Here is a 26605-nt window from a genome sequence, read left to right as displayed (position 1 = left end):
ATATATATATATATGTATATACATACATAGAAAGGTTTAGAAAGCAGGTATGGATATACAGAAAGTGAAGATATCCTAAAGACAGCTACTGACACTGCATTAACAGCTAGCCAGTCCCACATGAGGAGACACTACCTTCTGCAGCTGCTACATGCAGGGCAGTTCGTGAGTCATAGTCTCTTTGTTCCATATCCATTCCTGACAGAGCAAATCTGAAAAAATAAGAGAACAGAGGAAAAACTTAGATAATTAAAACAAGTTACAGAGCTAGCATGGAACAATGCCCCTGTGCTAAACCAATGGCATTTCTGCTACAAAAGATTATAAATGGTATCAAGAGCACGTTGCACCTTCAGCTCTAATGAGAGGGGCCCTTACTGCTTTGGCTTTAAAATAAAAGGTAGGGGCTTAACTTTCTTTCTGGTCTCTAGATTTTATAAAGAAAAATAAAATGCCTTTGTAGGAAACTTAACAATCAATGTATTTGATTTAAAATATAACATGGACAAGCTAAGTCGTGTAAGGCAAAGTGAATTTACACCAGCTGAGGAAACCCAGGGAGGGACTCCTAAATCTGAAAATCCTGAACAGCGTTAAAGTCTTGTGAAAGTTCCCTCACCACACTATGGTGCTCTGGGTCAGCAGAGCTAAACTATACACGTTTTTCCACCCCCTAATTATATTCAGATATATATTCTAGCCAAATTAATGTTTATTTAGTCTCCTACCATTATTACTTTAAGCGTTGCCAGACTATTCCAGTCTGAAAAAGCAAAGCTAGATTTCCTAACCTCCAGCAACAATGTGCATTTTCTAGCCTCAGTTTTTGTGGCAGTTTCAGGATTGAATTATGAAGCTGGCAAAAGTACAGCTAGGATTTTCTGCCACTGCTGTTAAAAAAAAAAAAAAGGTTCAGAAAATGTGTTGCACTCTGATCCAAAGAAACAGACACCCTTGGGATTGCAGGGCAGTGTCAGGGTACCTTTTGGATGGTTAGTTATGGGTTGTGGGGTTGTTTGTTTGTTGGTTTTTTTTTTTATTGGTGGGTTTTGGGTGAATATTTTCAATCTCCAGTGCAGCTCAGATGTCCCAAACACAGACAGCATACGTGCATATTCCTGAGTGAAAAACAGGCACCAGACAAGCAGCCTTTCTATTCCCAAACCCACGCCAATCTTTACCTCCGGAGTGCAGACACGTCCCCCGTGTAGGCAGCAAACAGCAGATTTATCACAGACTTCACCTACAAAGAGAGATCAAGCCCAGTTTATTTAGCTTCTTCTGTCAAAAAAAAAAAAAAAAAAAAAACAAATGGAAAAGCCAGGAAAGCCCAGCTGGTCCAGTGCTTACCAACTTGTTCATTTTATCCCCTTCCATGGCCTCATTTTGGAGTATAGTGTAAAATACTGGAATAATTCCTGCCAGCTTCCTTTGCTGCCAGTACTTTTAGGTCTGTCTTTCCAAGGTTGAAATGATAAGGACAATAAAGGAACCCTAAAATGTGCATTTCTACTCTCCTGTGGTAAGAAAATAGGAGCCCTGCTGTAGGTATAAATTATATTTCTCTCTTCAATTGCCCAATGATACCGAGCATTGAACTCCAAAGGCAGCATTGTTTTGCACAATTCATAAAACCATAAACACCCTTGTAAGACAAACTCACTCTGGAGAAGTAACTTCTGGGGGTTTGGTTGGGGTTTTTGTGCTGTTTTGGGGTTTGTTTGTTTTGTTTGGGGTTGGGATTTTGGGGGGTTTGTTTCTCTTTTACAGAGAAGACTCCTAGTGCTAGGAGAAATCTGTTAGCAGTATTGATTTTGCTTTGTATTACAGGTTTTTCTCACATACATCTAAATACAGAGATTTTCTTCAAAGAAAAATTTGAAGCACTTCTATCCCACAGTGAGTTGCTACAAGAAAAGCAAGGTTTCAAGGCAGACAAAGTAGATCTCTTTAAATATAAGAACATAGGTAAAGCCTCAGGCAAGTAGTGGTTTCCTCAGCAGTATTAATTACTCTAATAAAGAAGGGGATCACTAAGCTACACCAGCTTTGTCCCATGCACATATTTTAACACATCCCAGCTCTAACAACCCTACCACTTTTAGCAAGAGCCAAAACCAACAGGATAGATGGTTTTAAACATGTCAGTGTCTTTCATAAACTGATACAGCCACTTCTAGGCTCCATTTCAGAGTAATTTCCCCTAAACTTTCTAAACGCTCTTGTTGCTTTTTAAGTTGAGTCTTCGGAGCTCTGTGGCTGCTACTGGCCAAGCAACAGAGATAAAGGAGAAAACTGATGCTGCAATGACCCTTTACAACAAGGAGGAGAAATAAACAACAAAAATCACCACCCACAAGCAGGTCTCCCACAGATCTCTGCAAAAACACTGGCATGTTTTCACAGGGCCTCAGATGAGCCAACATCTGTGCCTCTCAGAAACCGAGGCAGTGGAACTGCTTGTTATTTTTTACACCTCAAACATGCCCTGACGCAGAGAGACTGAGGCAAGAGGAGATGGGGCTGGGATGGAAACAGCCCCTCTCCTCACTCCAGTCCCCACCAACGCCTGCAGCTCCTCTGCACCTTGAGGCTCACCAGGCTTAGGAGCTTTGCACAGCATGACCTGCTGGGCAGGATCTGCAGGTCTCCATCCTCTCACAGGAGGGCTCAGGATCCCCCACGCTGCTCCTAAACCTGACTGGCTCCAAAGGCTGGGCCCCCAGGCTCTCTCAGCACTGACCCCAAAGCACCTGGGTCACCTTAAATAGCAGCAAACCTGACTTGATGTCCTCACAAGCATCACAGAGGACAGGCTTGAAGTAATTCTGTTCCTCCCATGAAGATTTTTTTTGTTTAAACCTTCTGAAAAAAACAAACAAGCAAGCAAAATGGCCAGTGACCAAGAATCCTACAGCACATCAGTGTGGGCTTTGTTTGGGATGCAGAGCCAGTACCCCATCTCTACAGCCTCTTTTGCAGCCCTCACCCCAGGCAGCTCCTCTCCAGGTTGCTCCCACACCCCATTCCCAGGCTCCCCTTCTCCCCAACCCCTGGCTCCGCAGAAGAGTTCCAAGACCAAGGGAGTAAACTGGTATGAGCACCCCACAGGGATGCTGGGTCTCAGTATGTTGGTGGCAAGCTTGCAGCTGTCATGGAAACAGCATCACTTGCACCACCCAGACCAGGCAAGGGCAGCAAACACCCAAGAGCACTCTACTCCCATCAGGCCTTCTACTGAAAACATCACAGTCACATAAAATCCTAGAACCTCTAACAAGAATACATGTCTTGTATAGGTATTGGGCTGCAGACTGTCTTTAAACACAGGCATGAAAGGGGAATTCAGTTTGATCATGTCCAAATTTCACCCAGATGATTCAGGAGTTTTCCTTGCTGAGAGAGAAGCTGAGCAATGCTCTGCTCCTGGTGCCCTGCAGGTCCTGAATACTTTCCCTTTTTCCAGATCTAGGATAAGTAAACAACATTACATCTTTAGTATAAACCATTTCAGAGGTAACTGATCATTTTGGCCACTTCTTTATGTTTTGGGGAAATGCAAATATTTACTAAAATAATAAAATAAAAATATCACGCATTCCTTCCTTCCAAAAAAACCAGCTTTCCAACTGCAGCGGGGGCCAAGAATCCCTCTGGATTCAGCTGAGTATTTTGCTAAGAAGTCATTTTCATTTTCTATAACCATGTGATGAAATTTAATTTTGAGATTCTTGAGACTTCCTAACACAATAATTTTAGGCCATGTCTTGCAGCAGTCTGGGAGAGGTTAAATCTGGTCCTTCCTTAAGATAAATCATGTAAAGTCCAAGGTCACTTTATTACAAAACTGATTTTTTTGACTGATTGAAACATAAGAAAGACAAGTTCAGACAAAAAGAAAAACTCTTTGCTTGTTCAGTTCAGAAGGATGTTTGAGAGGAAATAGGACTGCTCTCTGAACAACAGGAAGGGTAACAGGATACAAAAACCAGGAATAAGACAAATTTAGCAGGACAATTACAGCAAAATACTTATCCCAAACTGGTTAGGAACGAACTCAAGCTGAAAAAAAGCAGACAGAGTGTAGCCATCATAGCTGAAACAACCCCCCCACAGGGCTACCTGCCACTGTTTCAAATGAGACTGTAATGATTTTAAGGAAGAATTAGGTTGGATTTGCTAGCAACAAAACAACCTCACTCTGTAACTGCACCCTACTCTATCAGCACAACAGTCCAGGCAAAAAAAAAAAACAAGTTTTATAAGGTGTGACATGAAATTGCTCAAATGGCAGCCATAAACAAAAAAGGTGGACATACAAAGTGAATTCAAGAATAAAAGGTTTTAAATTTGCAAATACAAAATAAATTTTGAATTCAAAATAAGAATATGCAGTTTCCAGGAGCACCTTCTGAAGCATCCCTTAGTTTCCAAAGGAATATTAATGGAAATAGCATATATATCAAACCACCATGTGAGAGGTTACAATTTACATTGAGAAAAAAATTATTACCAGAAAATAACTTGCTGCCAGACAATTTATATCTGCACAAAATCTCCCTTAGGCTGCCATACAATCAAGCACAACCAGGGCTTCCAAAATGCAAGTAAAAATTTTCTGCCCCCAAACTCACAGCCTACTAGCCTGAAATAACAGATCCACTGCAAAAATCAAGAGCCAAAAAAACCTTCAAGTGGGAGCAGCAAACCTGATTGTGGGGAAGTGAAAAAAAAATAGTGAAGAGCACAGATGAGCTGTATCCATTCAAACTAAGTAGGGCACAAGTCAGCTAATTTAAGTGTTTAGAGATGTCAGCGGGTGGTCCGTCACCACCTCTGTGCCACATGGAGTACTGGTGTTTTATTAAGTGCACTGATGAACACAATTTTTCCCTCACCTCCAGAAAAAGGAGCAGAAATTCAACCTGGCAGGCATGAATTGCCTTTTTCTACTGCACAGAACTCCTTAACTATGAAAGTTTAATACAAGGAGAAGGGATAGAGTTGCCTTGCCATACATGAGTTGGATCAAACATTACCACGCAGCTATAAGCAGTGTCAAACCCAGAGCAAAAACTGTTCCACCTTTTGTCTAGTGGCAGATAAAACCTGCCTGTGACCCACCAGAGGAATTTGGAGCTGCTCTCTTGTCATCATGCCAGAAATCAGAGCACTACTCACTCGGCTACGAAGACACCCTCTTTGCACAACACTCCTTTCTGAGTGCTGGATATAATATTTGCTATCCAGGTGGTGAAAATTCCAAGGAAAGGCTCCTCAGGAATATTTCTGTCACTCAGAACTAAAGATCAGAAGTCCCAGACCACACATCTATTTTCACTTTCAGTTTAGCAGGTGTTGGAGGTCTCAGACTCAGCTGTTTGAAGCTATGATGGACTCAACTGATTGCTGGCAAGGGTCCTGCTTCTCAGAGGTGGCCAAATCACAGCCTCCAGAGGTCCCTTCCAACTAGCCACTCTGTGAGTCTGGGTAAGAACGTGAGCAGCACAAGAAAGAAAAACCCAGACTGCTGCTACTGAAGAACTGCACTGAGGTCAAGTTAAAGGAAGGAAACACCGGGAGTCTGGAGCAGTAGGCACACACAATCCTGTGGCAGACATTTCAGATCAGCACAGGGGGCCAAAAGGAAAAAAAGGCAGAAAAAACAGCAATAAACCAACCCAAAACCTCAAAAGCACAAACCAAAGTATGACACTGAAAGTTACAAAGGAAAACTGAGCATTAAAATGACTCCTAGCCCAAGGCTTTCACATTGTCAAAGTATTCTGGTAAAATATGACAGGCTTTGGTTTGGTTTTCAGTTTCCCCAGTGTACCAGCCTGAAAAACTGAATGAAAAAAATAAGTTTACCTTCAGCGTGAGTATGCTGAAGTTACTTTTCACAAATGAAATTTCAAGACATATAATTGACCTGAAAGGCTCAAATGGTATGTAGGAACATCCTTGGTGGAGTATTTGTAACAGTCGTTCCTAGTTTTCCTGCACACCCAAGCCCAGCCCACATGAGAAGACTGTCTTAGTCTCATGATGGCCAATAGCAAACCCCCCTACAAGACTGAGATGAGACAGAACCACCAGACCTCAGGAAGAACCCAACCCACATCACTACAGGGCTGTGTCCCCTGCACTGCTACGGCTGCGGTGGCTCCAGCTCCAGCGCTCTCTTGGGTCAGGAGAGAAAAGCCAAACAGCTGTGCATACAAAGAAAACAAATCCTTTAGAAAAAATTAATTTAGCTCAGAGCTGGCTTAATTCCATGAGAAGCTCTTAGCTAAAAAGGTCACCGAATCTGGGCTTTAATTTCCTACTGCGTCCTGCTTCCTGCGAGCGCTCCTTCCCACAATGTCTTTGAAAACATTACAGAATTTACTGTCTAAAAAAGTATTACTTCCAATTTTACTGTTTCTCCAGGTGGCTGAGGAATACAGTAATGCCCAAGAGTTTAAGATGGTGCTGCTAAAAGCACTATGAAGAAGGATAAACAACACCCCCATATCTTTCCAATGCTCTTTACATGATATTTAGGGACAATGCCACAGATTAATCTTCCAAAAAGATGTTCAAAACATTGAGACAAAAAGGTGGTTTGAATGCATGTTGTTTCTCAAGAAATTTTGCCAGATCTGAACTATACCAAGTTCTACTTACTCTACACACAGACCCAGTGTGTAGAGGAAAAGAGAAACGTTGAGTTGGCTGAGGAAAAAAAGGCCACCACTCCCTTTTCTCATGTCATTTTTTGTGCTTAAAATGGGATGTAATGTTTCCTTTTGGTAACCCTGCTCTCCAGGGTTGAAGAACAAAGGCTGAAGAAGCAGCTGGAAGAACAAAGCTTTAAACACTCTCCTGCCAGGTGCAGAGGCATGGAGATAAGTTGAGATCTAAACTTCTGCCCTGGCAGCTCAGGACTTCCCTAACGGCAGCCAAGCGTCACACTGACCCCAGGTCCTGATGGCATCTCGGAGCAGGTCCTAGATAACCACGGATGACACAGCACCCTCTCCCTCGTTATAGGAGCACCCCAACACGGGGGGTCACGTCGACACGCTGAACACACGAGCCAAGGCCCCTCTGGCCAAGAGGCCCCTGGCACCCGTTGCTGCCACAGCCGCCAGCGCTAAGCCGGCTCAGCGCGGGATTAACGCGCCGACGCAAAAAGAGATTTTCAAGCTGTCTAAGGTGAGCGTTTGTCTAGGGAACAAGGATTATCATTTCATACTGGGAAGAGACCTGACTGCGATAAACTCTTCCTGTTCTCCTGACCTCTGCCAGTGACCCGGTGATGACAAGAACAAGGAGTTTACGTGAGCCCAGCGGGGCTGCACAAAGTCCTAAAAGCCCCAAAACGGACAGAAATTCAACTTCACAGTAACACTCTTCTGCTGCTTCTCCTAAAGCTGACCCCCTGATGAGGGTCATCTCACTATGCAGCAGAAAGCCATCAGTTCTCCTGCTCTCCAGAAAAACTGCAGACTTTTAGATGCTTATTTTACCAACAGAAAAAAAAATCCTGATATCTAAGATGCAGATATAAACTCTGAAACAGCAGCAGTACCCTATAGAAACCAGGAAAAGTATCTAGAGCACAAATCAAACAACTTAATCATCCACCTTTTACACAATGAACTTGTAATTCAGCCAGTGAAGCATAACCTATAGACGACTTTCTCCCTGCATGTAAGGTTTCAAAATAAAATTGAAAACCAAAACAAACCTGCTCACAATGAATTTTGAAGTTTCAACTTTGAAATTCAATCTAAAATTCAAGTAGTCCCTAAAGGGACAAAAAATAAACCAGGGATGAATCTCAGAGGAGTGCAGATGTACATTCAGACATTAGACGGGATGACTGAATTTTAAAAATTGATATTTTTTTGTATTTACAATTAAAGTGCAATAAACTGGAATCTGCGGTCCAGGGCACACGGATAAAGCTTGTGTTGGAAAAATAAAAAGGTTTTGAAGACAGTGCAAAAATAACTCTAGAATCTGCAAATATACTCTTCTGTGTTTTGAAACTAACACAGGAAAGAAGAATTTTGTCTATTTTCTTCTAACACACCAACTTTCATTTCTTTTCCTCTAGATGGTGCAGCTCCTCCTCCAGCCTGGGACAGGATTGTACCCAGCTCCTTCAGTTTTACGAGTTGTGGGTGCAGCATTTTATTTTTGGAGTCCGAGCTGCAACACTGACTTTCAAAGCTGCTACCATGGAGTTTATTTTTGGAGTCTCCCTGGTGGGATTAGGTTGAAACGCTGCTCGCACAGCAATTATTCACGTAGCTGGTGCTGCTGGTAGGAAACTCACAGACTCATAAAGCACTTACTTATCCCTCAGTAACTGCCTTGCAGCTCTCAGCAGCTACCTTCAAACACAACTCCTCTATGTACCAAAAGCTTTTTCTCCTATGAGTTATGTCTAGACTGCAGCCACACAAGAGGCTGTCTTTTCACGGATACATACCCAAAGCAGCTTTAAACTCTACTGCTATAGCTGCAAAAACCTCAGGCAAGGCACTGAGGCAGGCATTTATTTACCCAGGTTCACAGAAGAGCTTCTCAGCCTTTCCTTGGCCAGATCAGGTGGCAAGGCACTACTAAGAGCCTTCAGTCTGGAGTCACTGAGATGAGTTAATTGGATTCCACACCCACAACCAAGACTCCAGTGCTCTGTAACCTACCTACAAACCTTCACTGCATCTGGGTAATTGATCTGATTACACAGAAACACACAGAATACATTATTCTTAAAAAAATTATTTTAAAAAGCAGTATTATTACTGCTTTTCCATGAAAATATACTTTTATTAAAAATTATACAAACCTGCTGGATAATTTTCTACCTGAAAAGGTTTTTCTGACCTTTAAATCACTGATCTAACTACAGAGCAGGATGGCAGCAGTGGGCTGCTGCCAAGAGCAGGGTATGGGCAACCAACACTGCTCAGTTAAGCAGCTGGCAACTATGTGGGTGAGAGAATTTCAAGGGCGACCCCAGTGTGGCTCCTGCCTCTCCCCTCAGCATCAGGCTGCACTTCAGACAGGGTGAGAAGGAAGGTGGGAAAAAAGTTGTTAACAAACAAATCAACTAATTGGTTTCAAATCCAAGTTCTGTCTTTCAAAATAAAAATGGTCGTTTTCTTCTTCTGACATTTTACATTTTTTAATTGGCTAGTACATACTGACCAAAAAAAAAGAAATTCTGTGGTCCTAAAAGTGTTTAAGATTTGAAAATGGAGCAAGGAGTTTTGACTAGGTTCAGCTCAGACACAGGAGCACTAATGTACAAACAAGCTGCTACCAGTCTTAGTACTTGCCACAGAAGCTGTGCATGTAGCTGAATCTAAGAAACATTTAGTTAAACCAAATAGAGACAGATAGTGAAGACTTTTCTTGACACCACAAAAAAAAGAACTCAAACCCCATTTCCTTCAACCTAGGATAGTCAATCTCCTTGACTGGAAAACACACAGGCTGAAGTCAGAAAAGGCAAAGGGCTGAGCAGAGATGTTTCCCTCTCTCTCTCCCTACCCATCTACTGTTTTCAAATGGACTTCTACCATTCACATTTCCTTCAGATTCAAGTTTCACAGAGATACATTAAGTACCAGATTATGCCACCCAAAACTGCAAATGGAGTATCAATACCACATTGTACAGTAAATTGAGTGCCTTTGCTCATCTCTGCCTTTAGTCTTTTTTTTCAACAGAATACTTTAAATGTTTAGAAGCATCTAAAAATTACACTTGCTACTAGCTAGCACAATACCACAAATGTTTGTCCATCTTTTCTGGTCTATTATTCTACTATTTTGGATAAAATCTCAGAAGCCTGACAAGGACACAGGAAGCAGTCACTGGGAGCAGAAGGTACTTTTTCTTCCAATCACATTTGAGCCATGAAAGACAGACTAAACAACAATTCACCTCTTCCAATTCCAACATCTTGCTCACAAGATTGCCTGGACAGAAGTTTCTGGTAAGAGTTTGTGTCAGTGGTACTCCTCAAAACAACATCTACCTGTGTAAAGGTTAATTCATTTTAAATACCAGAAGGCAGTAGGTACAAGCTCTTCAAGGAGTCAAAAAAAATATCCTTTAGCTCATAGAGAAAAAAGCAAGAGGCATAGACAGGACTGAGGTCAGTTCTACACCTAATTCAGCCATTGTATCCTCAGAGATTACTGCATTTAATTCTTCTAATTTTTCTAATTATGAGATTTAGTATCTTGCAAATCAAATTGTGTATTTCCAATATAGTTTGTGAATCCAGTAGTAAGTCTACTTCATGCTATGCTTGTTTTTGCTCAAGTGCCTGAAAGACAGGAACAGCAGCAGCGACTGGACTGTCCTTGAAGATGACAAGCTATGGAAGCAGAGATCTTACTTTATGACAACAAACACTGAGTTTGCAATGGCATCTTATTTACAGTTTTGGCTATTCATTAATTCCAAAGTATTAGTAAACTGATTTCTGTTTAAACTACAGATAATACTATTTAATTAAAATTAATCAAGAGTTAAAGAATTAAACAAAATGTTCACTGGATGAAGTGAAACATCTACTTACCTTCAGCAACTGAGACTCTTGCAGAAAGACTATGCCCATCTACTCCACTCCTGAGGTGTGTAAGCTGCACGGGGCAAGCCCAGGCAGTTTTGGCCAGCCATGTTTCTCCAGCTCCTCCAAAGGAGGCAGAAGAATCAATCCTTCACCAATACTGACTCAGAAACTGAGCTCCAGAGGTGGAGAGTGTGTCACACAATCCAAAGTTCAGTTGAGTCCCTGCATACAAGCCTCTCCCCCAAGAAGCAAGGCATTCAAAATCATTTTACTAGAAAGTATTACAAGGCACTGTAACCATGTCCTGGGTGGATGAATGGGGCAGTTTTTCCTTTCCTGTACCACCATGAGGGTCAGGGGGTACTCAGCATGGCAGCAGGAAATGTTGTGGGAAAAGCAGTGCATGGCAGGTTTTGTCTCTCCCCATTCTAGCAGACAAAACCACCATTAAAGATGAACTGGTTCAAAGGGTACACAGAAAAAAAAAAAAAAAAAAAACACCCAAAAAAATAAAAACCCACAAGTCAAAGAGCTCCAGATCCCTGAAGATTCCTCCCTGTGCTTAAGCCTGCTTGGACAAATAGATGAGTCCAGTAGAAGAGTAGCTAATCTCAAGTGCTGCTCACTAACCATTACTTACAGATGTCTTATCCTTCACTTCATACCCACCACTTTTGTTTGGGGGATGACTAGGTTGACTTCAAAAGGCATAGATCCAAAGAAGAGGTAACTGGAGGACCAAAACTGCCTTGATGAGGTTACAAGTGAACATGATCATGCTTGGTTCCACCTGCTGTTCCTGATTTCTTCTGGTCCCAAAAAACTAACATGTTTTTATGTTTGGAGACAAAACAATTAAGCATATCACTGACAAAACTCCCAAAATATGAAGTAAAAAAATCATTTTTCACTAGACTTCACTCCTAAAGATGGCCAATTCCACAAAGTTGTGGGTTTTTTTAAAAGACACTTTCATGGGCATTCATAAACTCATAAATGATGTCAAGCAAGCAAAATTTTGGAGGACCTAATAAGGAACACCACATTAGAATAACTATTGTAAATATGGCAGTTCCAGGGAACCATGAGTTAATCAAGAGGGAATAATGGAAAAATCCAACCTGGCTCCTGTCCTGATGATAAAAGGTGTTACTGCTGTGTTGTTTGCCATGAAGGGCATGACAAAGCAATAGTAGGTAGAGAAATTATTTCAATAAAAAAGTTGACTTTTTTATCAAGCGAAACATTTAAGGCATAAAGACTTTCACCCTGCAAGTCAGAAGATGAGGACTAGGCAAATTTTCAGTTTGGGTGGTATGCATTTGCCATCAGAAGTTTGGATGGAAACACTTGAATCTTGCTGCCATGTGCAAAGCATCAAAGTTATACAGAAAAAACCATGAATGACCCTCTCAAAGGCTTTATCTTTGCTGTCAAACTTTCTCATCAGCAACACAATGATGTTTTGTTAGTAAATTACAATGAGTGGACTTTCCAAAATGGTAAAATAGTAATTATGGCAGTAAACCATTATAGGAATCTTATGGTCATCACCATCTCCTGACAGTGATGACAGACTTTGGTAGTTCCTGTTCAGGCCTTTCATTGGCTAATCCCTGCAAACACTTCTGCAACAAAAAGCACACAGAATATATACAGAAACCTTAACAAGGGGAATGAACACTAACCAGTTGACTCTGAATGCAGGGGAAAAAAAGAGCCTTTGAAGTAGTGGATACAGACATTACTAATACTGCAAGATTTGGGACCAAAGGACTGGGATCAGCGGTTAAACCACACGGACAAAGCAGAATGCTGATGGGTGCTTTAGTGAAGCTAGCTGCATTAAGCAGCCAGAACAAAAGGACGTCTGCCTTTTCAAGGACCCATTGACTACCCGCAGGCACACAACGGGCAGGGCGATGCTCCCTCTTCCCAGCCCCCAGGTACTCCACAATTTACAGATGCCAGTTGACTCTTCACTACAGGACTCAGAGCTGGAATTACTCCCAAATAAAGGAGGATGTTCTCAAAAGATGTCGTATAGATATTCAGTATATATGCTGAAACTTTACTACCAAGAGACTGACTACACCCTACAGGCGGAAAGCAGAAGAGAGGAAATCTCAACAGAAATCTGCACTCTGCTCTTCTTGGGAAGGTTGTTTCTAAACTGTTAGGAATAAATTCCTTGAAAACTTCTTCTGATTTTTAGATTATTTATTTAGTACCTGTTTTTTCTTGCATAAGAAATATTTTTTTAGCTTAAACAGATCTTCCAGCTCCATGGTTTTATCTCGAAACCCTGGGAATAGCCATATTATTCAACATCAGCCTTTGGTATAAGGGGCAAAATGTACTCAGCTGTTTAAGTCTGCATCTCCATGTCCACAAACATAATTCTTAATCCTTTCCTGCATGGGTGTTTGTGTTTTGTTGGTGGGGGGTTTTTTTGTTTGTTTCCCCTTTTTTTTAACACATTTGATTAGAACAGTTTATTCTCAAACTGAGATTACATTTTAATTAGTCCCCTTGAAACACTGACATGTTGGAGAAGCTTAAAAGACAGGTCCTTTAAAAGAAGTGTGAAATGCACTTCCCATACAGAAAGCCAAAGCTCCACATCTAACCATAAACCGGGTCTATCAGTCCCTCAAAAATAAAATTGGTATCGAATGACTAATTCCTGAACAAACAATAAAGTTGGCTGCCTCAAGGAAAACGCTGGACTAGTGACTGACATCAACAGGAAGCAAGCAACATTATCTCTTCCTATCACTCCACTTGTGTTCTCAGGTGATTGTTTTGATAAGTGCTCTGATCACAAGGGCTCCTAACAGTAACGTGCTGTCCCTCAGCAAATAACATGCTTCTACACTTGCATTTAGCCTGTTATGCTTTAAGTGAAAATAAAGGGAATATAGTAATTTCAAATCCTTAAATCACTTTATTTTCTATAATGCAATGAAAATATTTACGATCCAGTGGGCAAGTACAAAAGGAGATGAACATGTTAGTTATTGCTGAATAAAAGCATGTCACTTCTAGGACTCCATGAAGGCACATAGATTCCCACATGATGGTAAGCTCACCATACACAGTGAAAAAAACAGGAGTCACCACCACAAGCTGCAGGACGTGAAAATTTCAGCTGCAGGTTAGATAAAAATTCTTTGAAGGAAATGGTAAAGGCTACTCAGTGAGATTACAGAAATCCCATCCTTGGGGGTTTTCAACACTTGACCAGTAAAGTCCCTGAGCAACATGACCTCAGTGGTGTTAGATCCTGCTTTGAGCAGGAGGTTGGGCTAGCTGATCTCTAGACATCCCTTCCAAGCTGTGCAACCTCACGGTTTCACTCGTTGGTTGTTTACAGTCACTAGAATCACCTGCACTTCATACAAATGGGTTATATGATGATCACACTCAGCTAAGAAAAATTGACCTGATTTAAGAAAAAATACAGTATAAGAAGATAAATTCCCAATTTACAGTATGCACAAGAATTTTGTAATAATACATGTCTACCTCAAATTCTGTGTACCAGCTGTTTGGCAAGTCAAGTGAAAAACCCACTTACAACAGCACTTAGCTATTAAAGAATCTTCCAAAGATAACAGAAATTTGTTGATTGTACTATCAAAACAATTACCTCGAATTTTCAGAATTCTCAACAATGTAAAAATAAGAATGAAGTTCAAGCAATTTCACTGAAAAATCAGGATGCCAAACATTAATAGAAATGGAAATATGGAGGGGAAGTCAGACTCTATTCCAAGTCTGACCAAATAACAATTAAAGTACACTGGTCTCTAACAGGGGAATCACAACCAAATGCCCATCATTTACAAAACAATAATGCTGCTTAACTGGAGAAGACCTGCTGTAACTGATCAGATAAAGGGGCCAGAAGAAGAGATGCAGAAGACAGCTTTGTTTAAAGTGGTGCAAAAAAATAAACTTAAAAAACAAAACCAAAAAAAACATTATGCCAGGCCTGCTAGGCAGGGAAGAAATGCACAGGCTTTTGCAGGAATAACTCAACTGTGGGCAGAGCTGTGCCACTCCTAAGTTCTGCAAAACCTTTTAAATGCTAAGTGTTCAAGAGATATCAAAAACCTGCATAAAGCATATAAAATTATAAAGTAATAAAATTAACTTGCATGAAACCCCCCGAAGAAACAGGACATTTCTGTTGTGCACACGCTGCTCTCTGGAAGGAGGAAATGGTAATTGGAAACTCTACTTGATTCAAAGGAGGTAGTTTAATAATTCAGATTGCAATAAACTATTCAACATACTGGGACAAACTCCTGAAAGAAAATGGAGCTGTGCAGGACCAATCCTTTAAAAGCATGTTATTAGTCACTCTGCTTAGTCATGAGCTAAACTGGACAAAAAGTGTGGAACAGAGAAGCTACCAGCATGATAAAAAAAGATCATTAAGCTTCAGTTAGATTCCTACCTCATTTAAAGCCTCTTTCCTTCCCTGCAACTACTATAGACATTTGTGATATTCAAATTCCTCAAAGAAATTCTGCACTGAAGATGAATTATTTGGTGTATTTAGTCACCCCAATAAGAACTCTGCAGGCAAAAGTCTGTTCTTCTTTCACTGGAATAACTGCTTCTGAACTCTCACCAGAAAACTACACAAATATTTAAACAGAATGTAAAAATAAACCCTTTGAAGCCTACAAAATAGGATACTAAAACATTATGTATAAATTACGAAGCTCCTAATTAACTACTTTGCTCACAGCTAGCTACTGCGCATCAATGACATGTATGTATCAAGTCCAAGAGATTAAGGACAATATAAAAACAACATACTCTGTCCCCCCTCCCACCCATCCTCTTCCAACTCCATTGACTTTTTATGCATCTACTCACCCACGGGTCTTTTGACGGAAATGCACAATGCAACTCAAAATATAAGAGCCAGAATAATTCTTCAGTAAATCACCTGTGGTTCTCGCTTTGTACCTACTACTCTTCTACTTCTCCTCAACTTTACAACTTCCAGACAGTAAGCTCTTTGGATAGGTGACATTTTATGTACAACAGGCATACAGCTAGTTTTAAAAACGGAGTACAAGTCACTACAGTTTATAAGCCAATCTACAGAAAAATTAAATTCCCAATTACAGCCATCGTCAGCATAGTCACATCTCCAGTGACAAAATCTTGCCTCAGAACCATCACATTATAAAACACTTCTACTATTTAGCATCTGGAATAAATTTTCACAGCAAAACAATGAAGCCTGTGACAAAGGCCAAGTGCTTTGCCAGGAACCCAGATTCAGCTAACCCTTGTTGAGCCCCCACTGCTGCTACCACGCAGACATGGTTTTCGGACCCCCTTCCTTGCTGTGCACCATTTATGACAAGCTGTATTTTTCACTTGGTAATGCTCAGGATCGACAGTTACTGACCCTGGCACTGGTACCACTAACCACATGTTCTCCTAGTGACTGCATCAGTTGCTTCAAAATCACACAAACACACAGGGACGTTAATACCCTAACTGCACCATGAGGGTTTCATTAGAAAAGTCACGGTGAGAGAATTTTGCCAATTTGATTTTTTGCTTTCAACTAAGATAACAGTTCAAAGAGAAAAACTATTAGATTATTGTGCAAACTGTTTTAAGACATCTCAGGAAGGTTTCCAATGACGGGTTTAACTAAATAAATGCTTATTTCACCTACTTTTTCTCAGAACTTTAATCTTTTTTTAGACCAGAGCACTCACTACCTCACCTCAGCCTTAAAAATGTGTTTAAACAAATCTGTTCTTCATCGAGAGAAAAAAAATACAATAAAAATCAGCTTAAAATAAATTTATTAAACGGTACAAAAATAAGCATGCTGGAAATCGAGATACATAAATAACATACAATGCAAATGAAAAATGGAAAATGAGACAGGTAACTTAACAACTGAGCCAAAAGGTACAACACAAATGCTAAAATAAAATTTTAAAAAGCATTTACATTTCTAATGAAATGTTAATGATGCTGACAAAGAAAAACGAACAAACAGCTAAAATGCTTGAATATCAAGAATTGCTATTGCTGTAGCACAGGTGAACACTAAAACCGTTGCAGACTTCAAACATTCAGTGACTAGCCTCTGTTGTTTTGGACCAGGCAGGGTGGGGAGGTCGTCGTGGCAGACCCCACTGTGGTCCCAGCTCCCCGTGTCCCCTGCCACGAAGCAGGAACCACCTGCAGACGTGGCAGGCCACAAGAAGAAACTGGGAGTGTGTGCAAGTTACACAGCAATTGGTCCAAAGGAGTCTCCTGATCCCTCCTAACTAGAGGCTGGCTTAAATTCTGAGGCAGGCTTCAAAAGCATATATTACAGAACTGTAATATATATATATCTAAAGTAAAGACTGTGTAAGCTGTACCCTAAATATTCTTATTATGCATATTAATGATCTAGTATTTTCCTTAAGTTTTACTTCCCATGCAGAACTTGCCTCTACCACAAGTTTTGTATGTAACTGACAAATATAAATAAGGTAAATATTTTTATTTTCAAGTTGAAACCCAGATGGAATAGTTTTCCATCTTCAACCATGTTTTTAGAATCTGCTTTAAATAGTACTAAAATTAGAAAAATAATGCGTGTAGAATTAGATCAAGCAAATCCTGCATCTTACATTTTCCTTTTTTAATCAAATCAGTCATTTAACCAGCAACATGTCATTGCTGTAAGTACTTTTCATTAGCAGCATGGACACATTGTTCCCTCGTGTAACTGAGGGCATTTCAGGTAAAGACACTGAGTTTTGCAGGACCTGAGGATTCTTTACCTCTCTAACTACTACTAGTTTTCCATAAAATCCTCAAACAGATGAGACATTTTTATAGTTCAAGACTTTACCTTTACTTTGCTGAATTTTCAAGGTGAGAACTGACAAACCTAATCTTACCATCAGAAATAAAAGTATCTGCTCTGCTCAACATTTTAGCCCTAGGCTTCAAAGACAGGAAGCCCATCCTTTAACAATACACTGCAAGACAAAGATTACTCAGGGTTTAGTCAGAGCTTACTTCAAATGTTTTTGCAAGACTAACAATACCTAAAACAGAGTAATTAATAACAGCTTGCTCTCTCAGAGAACATCAGCTCTGCTTTATGCATCTTCCTGGGTTCAGGAACATCCAAATGGGTCAAAAAAGGGGCAGGAAAAATGTAACTCTCCCCTTATGCAAAACTCACCTACGAACAGCCTTTGGAGTTTTAGGCACAATAAAAAGGGGGAGGGCACAGCGACAAAGGGCAGAGATGTTACTAAGAAATTATCTGTCACTGTCTCTTAAAATCCTCAGTGAGCTAAAACCATTTATCATTACTTGGACAAGTTTTCCAGTCTTATAAATGAGGACTCTACACGGTGTATACTGGGGGTAAGATATATCAAACTATCTGCAAACTTATAAAGGGGAGACCTTCATGGTGGAATTTAGCAAGCCTGTGCCCTCTGACCAGCATAGACTATTGAGCCTGTTCAAAGCTCACGTACCTCATTTCAAGCTTCAACCTTCTTAAGTACTTAAAATTATCAAAATTATGCAGATGAGCAGATGCAGTTGCCTGCAGAAGAAATGCAAATCCTGTTCCTTAGCAAGCTGACAGAGGTACAAACTCCCTCTCATTTTAAAAAGTAGCAATTAATGATAACTTCTAAAAAATTTGCTGATGTGGAAGGAAATGAAACCTCTAGTCATATATATGTCCATGGCCACATATTAGCAGTTGAAAGATAAGTTAATTGTAAACAATTTTAATAACATCTACTTATCTGCTTTACTCTGAATCTATTTCCTGCTCACTACTCCACCACTGTGAACCCAAGACTGCTTCCATTCCTCTCCAGGGTGGAGCACTGCATTATTAGTAAGGCAGACTTCTGAGTCATAACTACCAGCTGGCAGCACAAGCAGCTAGCAACACACTCAGAATAGTTTGGCAAGAAATCTTTCTGCTGCTTTAGTTAACTTGCAAACAAGCCAGGTATTTTCCCCCCCTTCTCTCTGTCTTCCTCAGACATTTCTGCTCTTTTTATTTAAATACTAGCATTATTATTATTATTAAAGGCATGATTAAAAAAAAAATTCTTCACTAGCATGACATATCCAAAGGATCCATTTCTGTTCAAAGCAATTTGAAAGCTCATATTAAAAAAAAAAAGTAATAACATGATTCAGAACCTTCTCCACTTAATATACAATTATTTAGAGATTGATGGATTTGCTGTATTTTGCTGAGACTACGGTACTTTATATTTCAATTAAAATTCTATCTTTACATGCTGACCCTGATCAGAAGACATATTCTAAGTTCTTGCTTAGCTCTGAAGTTAACTTACTTAAAAACTTCTAAGATATAATCAAAAATAAACAGATATACACAAAAGTGGTATATCTTTGAAAACATTCAGGTGAACTTTTTTTTTTTTTAAAGCAAATGTGTTTTGAGTAACTACAAATGTCAGTTAACAGTTTTGGGGTTTGTTGTTTGCATGTGCTCCTTCCCTGCCCCCCCTGAACTTGACAGCCTTTTTGGTATAGCATACAGAATTTACACAAAACGTATATATAGACGAAACACCAGGCAAACAATATTCAAATCAAAGTTAAAACTAGAGATGCTCAAGGGTTTTTTAAAATGGAGGATTTAATGAAGCTAGAACCCATGCGTCTAGTTTTGCTCTCCCCGACCTTCCATTCTATACACTATGGTTCTGGAGATGTCCTCGTTTGATTCAGGTGACACTTTTTTCCATACTGTTTCTTTTAAAGCAAGTTCTTGCTGGAGATTCTCATAGTCCATTGGTCCAAAGGAATGCTAGTTGTTCAAGCAACATACATTATTTATTAGTGTATTTGAAGGAAAAAATCCATACTTGCAGTCAATGCTAACAGCCTCAAGTTCTTCACCTCTTCACATAAACAGTTATTTTCTCTTTTCCAGTTATAAAAAAATCAAATTCCAAATTGGAATTTCTTAAGACATACACATGCAGCTAGAAGCAATTTCTACTGTCTCTTCTCCTATTGAAATCTTTATGCCTTAGTTAAAGCATTAGCGGCAATAAAAGGAAAGAGGCTTTCCTTATCTCAAGCACCCTCACACTTTTATCTTTTGTACAGGTAGCTGGAGTGGGTTCAGTTCATGCCCAGAGATTGCTTATACTGCTTCCTTAGTTACAGGCACTTGGCTCCAGCACTGGAATGCCTGAATTCACTGCCTGTGCAGCTCCAGCAAGTCCTGTGGTCTCAGAGAGATCGCTGTGAAAAACGCTCCCATACAGCTCATGCACTGCAGCACAGAACAGAAAGGCCACGCCCACCAGCTGGTCCAATCTTTATTAAAGGCCACCAGTACAGTAAAACTCTTTGCAACTGTTACCAGATACCACACGCTTTGTCTCACAAGGGAGATAAACTGCATGAAAAGGAGCCACCTATCTGAAAGGAAACTCTACTAGACAAACCCCTCAGATAGCGTGGTCCACCCAGGGAAGTGTCCACTAATGATGCCAACTAAAATAGCTTATCTGAGAGCTCTGATGCAATACATGTCATTGAGCAGTTTTGCATTTTGAGAAGAACTTGCCATGTTTCTACAAGCAGCACTGAGTGACCACAGAAATGAACTTACCCGCTGGTCACCACCTTCCCTGCGAGGATCAAGCTTTTTGGCAAAGTGTCTCAAATTGTCGTAGTTATGGAAATTGCACAGAGAAACCAGATCCTGCAGACACCAAAAGAACACTCATCATTATTTGCATGTGATAGCCAAATGCATATGAGATTATAGCAGTACTACCACTTATGTTTTACATCATATCCTAGTAACTTAAACTGGTAATAAGAGAAGCTTATTTAATAAATCAGGACCAATGTCTGTGAAGCACTTTGAACACAATATAATGATATGATTAAGTTCTAATGACACCTTTAAACTCCTTTAAAAGGGTAAAACACAAATAGCAAATATCTATTTTAACAGATTTCTACTCCAGCTGTATGAACCTCTTCAGGAACAGAACAACAGTCTGGGTTAGTCTAGTACATAAAGCTCCAATCAAAAGGATGAAACAAGAAAAATGTGTAACAATGGATTGTAATTCAGTTTGAACTACAATATGAAAGGTTATAATTTCTGTAACTTGCTACCTTGTTGCATTTTTAAGAGTGAATAGTACGTTCACGTTACTTTTATGCCATGATCATCTATTAATTTTTAGGTCTCATTATAAACAGAATAAATGCAATAAATCCTGCAAATACCTATTGTTCTATGGTTTCTCTATTTAAATTATCAAGACTATTTTATATGAAACTTTAAATTACTTAAACTAGAACGAATAACTTCTTAGTACTCTTAACTTGCATCTGTACAAATGTTAGATAAACACATGAGAAGTTTTAACTGCTGCTCATCCACACAAGCTAAGCCCTTGCACACCGTAAATCCCACACTGGTGTCAATAACCCAAGTGAAGACAAGTCATGCAAGTGCTCTCTCTAGGAACTGAAGTCCATCCAAACTAGTATCACTGCAGCTTAAATGTCACCACACTACTTAAAAAAAAAGAGGAGTGATTTAAAAAAAGCCTATTTATGCCTTCAACTTCTAAAACACTACCAACCGTCATTCATTTCCCTCTTTCCAAAAGAAGTCAACACTTTTTTCTTCTTTTCTTCTTTCCAAAAGACAACATTTTTTTACATTCTCAAATGACTTTATTCATATTTAGACAGTACTCTATAAAAACCTCCCCTGCTGCTAATGCTGTTATCAATAGATTGTCCATAGCCCTTTCAAAAGCAAGAGCTGAAGCTAGGAGGAGCTTGCCCAACAACTGGGTGTGATCCACAAAGATATGCCAGACAGTTCACAGAAACTGATTTTTAAAAATTACATCAGAACAGCAATACTTCATTAGAATGCTTTTTCTTTTATCATAAAGAAATGAGTTCCATTTTCAATGTTTGGAAAATTGTTTACTCTATGACTGGAGAGGAAAAGAAGGCTGTAAATAGAAGTCTACTGCTTCTAAGGCAGTGCACCATAGACCAGCTCTTTCATTACTTCATGAAGTGTTCCTTTTCAAAGCTTTTCCACAATAAATCTCTTCAGTGTTTCTGACATAATATTTTCTTAATGCTCACTGAATTAAAGTGTTATTTATTACTAAAATGAAAATGTCTCTCCTTGAACTTCCACCCTTGGATCAGATGCAACTTGCTATGTACGTGGGAGTAGCAAATCACTACTGAATTCATTTAAATCTCAGCTATACTAACCAAAGCTCAGTAAACAACAGCTGCAAAGGAAAAAAAAAAAAAAACAACAACAAAACCAAAACCCAAACAGTCAAAACCACTAAAGCAATGCTGCTTACATGACAAAAGTGAATTCCTTTAACACTGTTGCCCATCTTGTCCAAAGGAGGTGACCAGCACATCAAGCCCATGACATTAGGAACAACCAGAAGAATCCCACCAGCAACTCCAGATTTTGCAGGAAGACCAACCTGCAGAATAATTACAGAATTATTGTCTTCTGCAAACATTCTTTGCTACTGTAACATAATGCATTAGCATTTTACTAAAAGTAATTAAACAGCATTTATAAAATGTAGATCTGGAAAGCACTTTAACCTGGGAACACAGGATTACTTATCTCTTTTTAGAGAGACAAGAACCTGAAGCACAGTTTGTGGCAATCCGTGGCACACAATCATGGAGTTATTTGCTCTTGGTAACAGAGAGTAACACAGTGAAAAAGTTAATTTAAATATATTAATTAAAAGCAATTACAACCAAGCAGTAGTACACAACCGTATCAGTAACATTTGCAATAAGGCAGTAGTACAAAACTATATGTGAAAAAAAAAAAACAGTTTTCTTGACTGAAAACAGCAAAATCCAAAAACCTAGTACACAACCGTATCAGTAACATTTGCAATAAGGCAGTAGTACAAAACTATATGTGAAAAAAAACCAGTTTTCGTGACTGAAAACAGCAAAACCCAAAAACCCAAGAGATGAGACGAGTCTGTCCATGAAATCATACAATAACCTACTTATTTACAATCTGGATAAAGGTACTGCTTTTTTCCAATGGGAACTAACATGTCCTGTTACAGTAGTGTGTCCAGTTTTGGGCACCTCAATACCAGAAAGACCTCGAGGTGCTGGAGCAGTTCCAGAGAAGGGCAATGAAGCTGAGGAAGGGTCTACAGCACAAGTCTTAGGAGGAGCAGCTGAGGGACCCAGGGGTGTTTAACCTGAGAAAAGGAGGCTCAGAGGAGACTTTCTTACTCTCTACAACTCCCTGAAAGGAGACTGTAGTGAGGAGAGTGCTGGTCTCTTGTCACAAGTGAAAGGACAAGAGGAAATGGCCTCAAGTTGTACCACGGGAGGTTTAGGTTGGATGTTAGGAAAAATTCCTTCACTGGAAGCGTTGTCAAGCCCTGGAACAGGCTACCCAGAGAAATACTTGAATCACTATCCCTGGACATGTTTAAAAGTCATGTAGATATGGTGCTTAGGGACACTGTTTAGCAGTAGACTTGGCAGAGTTAGATTAATGGTTGGACTTGATTACCTTAAAGGTCTTTTCCAACCAAAATGATTCTATGCCACATATCCTCACAGCTCTGTAAGCAATAACTTTTAGGTCATGCAATGCATCATGCTGCATTTTACATGTGTGCAATAAGGAAAAACTAAAGAAAGCCCAAAACAAAATGCTGAAAACACAATTAAGATGTAGTACATGTTGAAGTATTTGTAAGAAACTTACTGCTGGAAAACAGAAGCATGGTACATATGCTGTGTATGACAGCCACTTTTACAACACATGAGAAGAATTCATGAGCCTAAGTTAGTGAAGAAAAAGCAACCATCTGCAAAGGCTTTCTGCTCTTCTTCACTCCTATGTAGCAGGATTTCTTTAGTTATGCTCTTTCCAGTTACATCTGCATCATGACCCGTTTCTCTCATGAACAGCATTTCTGTTTTGACAAGAGAAGAACTCCCACGTGTGAAGTGGCAGAGAACAGCCAGTGCTGTAAGGTATGCTGTACCACTAGTGCCATGAATCCTAGGTGACATTTTCCCATATGGCGTGCTCAATTGCTAAACAACTCGTATAAACACCCTCTCCTCTCCCCCCAGAAGCAAGCAAGCAAGCTCTGGAACACAGAAGACAACAGCACAGATTAATCTTCCTGGTCAGCTATAATTTATATCTGAAAAATACTTACATGGAAGGCAAACTGCCCTGAAAAGTCATACATGCCACAGGAATGCATTAAGCTCAAGGTATTCCGGACTGCCTCAGGACTCAGCACTCTTTCACCAGTGATAGGGCAAAAGCCACCGTTAGCCAGAGTTGCTGCCATCACACTTGCTGATTCACACGTGACTTCTATTGAGCAAAGCTTATGGAAAAGAAATAGAGATTATAAGCACTGACACTTCTAGCACAGTAAGTCCAACTATAGCAGGATCAGCAATATGTCTCTACAGAAATAACATCTCATCAAATAACCTGTAGCATAATGCTTGTTACGGATGATGCTAGTTGCATCAATCAATATGGTCTGAATCTTCCTGCTATAAAGAGCCCAGCGACAGTGTTTGTAAGCCCTCTTAACAGTTTTGCACAGTATTTTTGATAGGTTTGTGTCTCTGCTCGATTCCTCCCCCCACCCCCCTTATGTTCCTTTCAAGAGGAAAAAGTCTAGAAAACAATCTCAGTATTTTGCATCTGCTTAAATGGCAAAGCCACAGAACTACTGTTGTTTTCAATCTGAGTTTGTTTCATGTGGGTTTGGTTTTTTATTAAAGCCTTAGAAGACCCCACTCATTATTAAAAGTACATTTGAATGCTGCAAACTCTATCACATGCAATCTTAATGCCAGCACTTCCTTCTGATGCAGCCTTATTCCACCTTTCTCTCATACATACTTTATGATATATTAATGATACAACCACACGATAGTTTCTCCCAGGATCCCTGCTTCAGTCCAGACTATACATACTTTGGAGACACATCAGGAAATGTGATATGATGCCATCACCTGATGCTGCCTCATTTCTGCAGAAACCAAAAGATAAGCTGGTTTCAACCTGAAATGCTACTCTGAAAAGTAAACAAACTAGCACTCGTACTCTTGCTTTTGCCAACAGTGATTACATGATACTTCATGAAGTTACCTAAGCCAAGTTTGCATGAGCAGTTACTACCTGGAATTCTTATTTTCCGGGTGCCAAACTCAATACATCCTAGTCCAACCAACTGGAGTTGCAAATCAAGAGATTGTCAGAGACGCATCTAAAATGGCAACTGTGTTTTAAACATATGAAGTATTACATAATATCACCTACTTTGAAAAAAAGTGTTTCTAGGTTCTCAGTTTAAGCACCTGCATTTTCTACCTTGTTTCTCTAAAATGAAAATAATCCACCCTCACCTTATAGAGATAATAAAAAAAGTTTATTCCTGCTCAGAAAGTTCCAAATTACCCATGGGAGAAACCCAAAGAAAAGAAATAACTAGCCTTTTAAGAAGAATCTGAGGAGTGTTGGAAAGTAAGCACTGTACAGTGAAAAGAAAACAGAATTGCTGCTCATGTATGAGCTGCCCTTTTTCTGAGTATGGAATGGGAATGGGATTTTACAAGGGGAAAAAAAAGAATAACATGCAGTCATGAAATGAGAGACCACAATGCATGAAAATGAGGCCAAACTAAAACATATCAGAAAAGTTAGTTTTGGCATTTCTTAACTGACAAACAGCTTTGCACTCAGAAGCATATCAGGAGTCAAGGCAGTGGGACTGGAAGCATGTAAAGAGTATGTTTAAACAGTAAATTCAAATAAATTATCATTTTTGTTCTGCAATAACAGTAGTTCAGAGGAGACTATTGGCTTGTACCTAGATTCCAACTAATGCTAAACACATACATCTTACTTCATAAACAGTCATTCTGTCTAAAGACCAGAGCAGGTGCATCCCAACACAAAAAACTCAGATAAAATTTGCATTAAAAAGAATTGCTTATAAATTGCATAAGTAGAGCAAGTCTCATGAATCAAAACCAGATTCATTTTGAGGACTAAGGCCTAGATTTATTTTTTTTAAAACTATCCCAACCAGCCTGAATCAGCAACACAACTCAAACTGCCTCTTGAGAACTATACAGAGCAGAGCTGACAAAGTTGTGAATGTTTTAACATTAGGAAACCCTTACTGACAAAATACCTCACACTTGCCAAGTTTTCATTTTGCAACAGTTGCAATAACTTGCTGAAAATGAATGTGGGAAAAAAAATGGGAGAGGGAAGAATACATGTGACTAGATTCTTTGTTCTACTCAAGCATTGAATTAAACAAAATAAAAGATTTTCATATCATTTCATTTACAACACTACCTTTGAGCTTACAATACAGCATGCACACACTTTCTTGGTTACACATGGAGTTTAAAGTACTTCACAGTTCAACAAAAAGCAGCAACCCAAAGAAGCAGAAATATTTTGTCAGTCACTGAAGCAATACAAGAGATTTTTAAGCTTCTACCTACTAGTGTTTTAAAAACTATTGCTATTTTGTACTTGCAACAAGGACACCTAAGTACATCACCTAAAAAAAGCAAATCTGGATACATCAAATGTGCACCACCCATTTCCAAAGTTTAACAGAAGCTGACAAGTTTAACTACAAGCCATTAAAACCTTTGTATCTGTGAACAAATTAGCTTCCACTGCTTGCAATAGTAATTCTAAGTCTATAATGAGTCTCAAGGTTAAAGACAGTTACCTGAAAATAGAAGTCTAGTATAGCAACCATATCTGTGCCTTCAGGAAAGCACTGAGGAAGAAAAATACAGATAGTCTTTAGGTACTTTTTTATTTTAAATATCACTTTTAGAGAGACATAAATTAAGCTATATTCTTGGCAGCATATTAAGCATTAAACA

General features: G+C 39.5%; 1 protein-coding gene across 1 annotated transcript in view; it reads right to left on the bottom strand.

The window, feature by feature from the left end:
• Positions 1–135: 135 nt before the first annotated feature.
• The window catches only part of LOC103770200 (glutaminase kidney isoform, mitochondrial-like), a gene marked incomplete at its 3' end in the record, with an annotated part of 55544 nt that continues 29074 nt past the window's right edge, over positions 136–26605 (bottom strand). Inside the window, exons 12-17 of the mRNA XM_008937452.1 lie at positions 26446–26496; positions 23884–24060; positions 22015–22146; positions 20265–20357; positions 1182–1243; positions 136–212 (exon numbers count right to left, since the gene is read on the bottom strand). Of these exons, the coding sequence (XP_008935700.1) occupies positions 136–212; positions 1182–1243; positions 20265–20357; positions 22015–22146; positions 23884–24060; positions 26446–26496 (592 nt within the window). The remainder of the gene's footprint in view (positions 213–1181; positions 1244–20264; positions 20358–22014; positions 22147–23883; positions 24061–26445; positions 26497–26605) is intronic.

The sequence above is a fragment of the Merops nubicus genome, unplaced genomic scaffold (genome assembly GCF_000691845.1).
Source record: "Merops nubicus isolate BGI_N331 unplaced genomic scaffold, ASM69184v1 scaffold12513, whole genome shotgun sequence".
Taxonomy (NCBI): Eukaryota; Metazoa; Chordata; class Aves; order Coraciiformes; family Meropidae; genus Merops; species Merops nubicus.
Note: the sequence above shows the minus strand (reverse complement) of the source record. Positions and strands in the feature narration are given on the sequence as shown.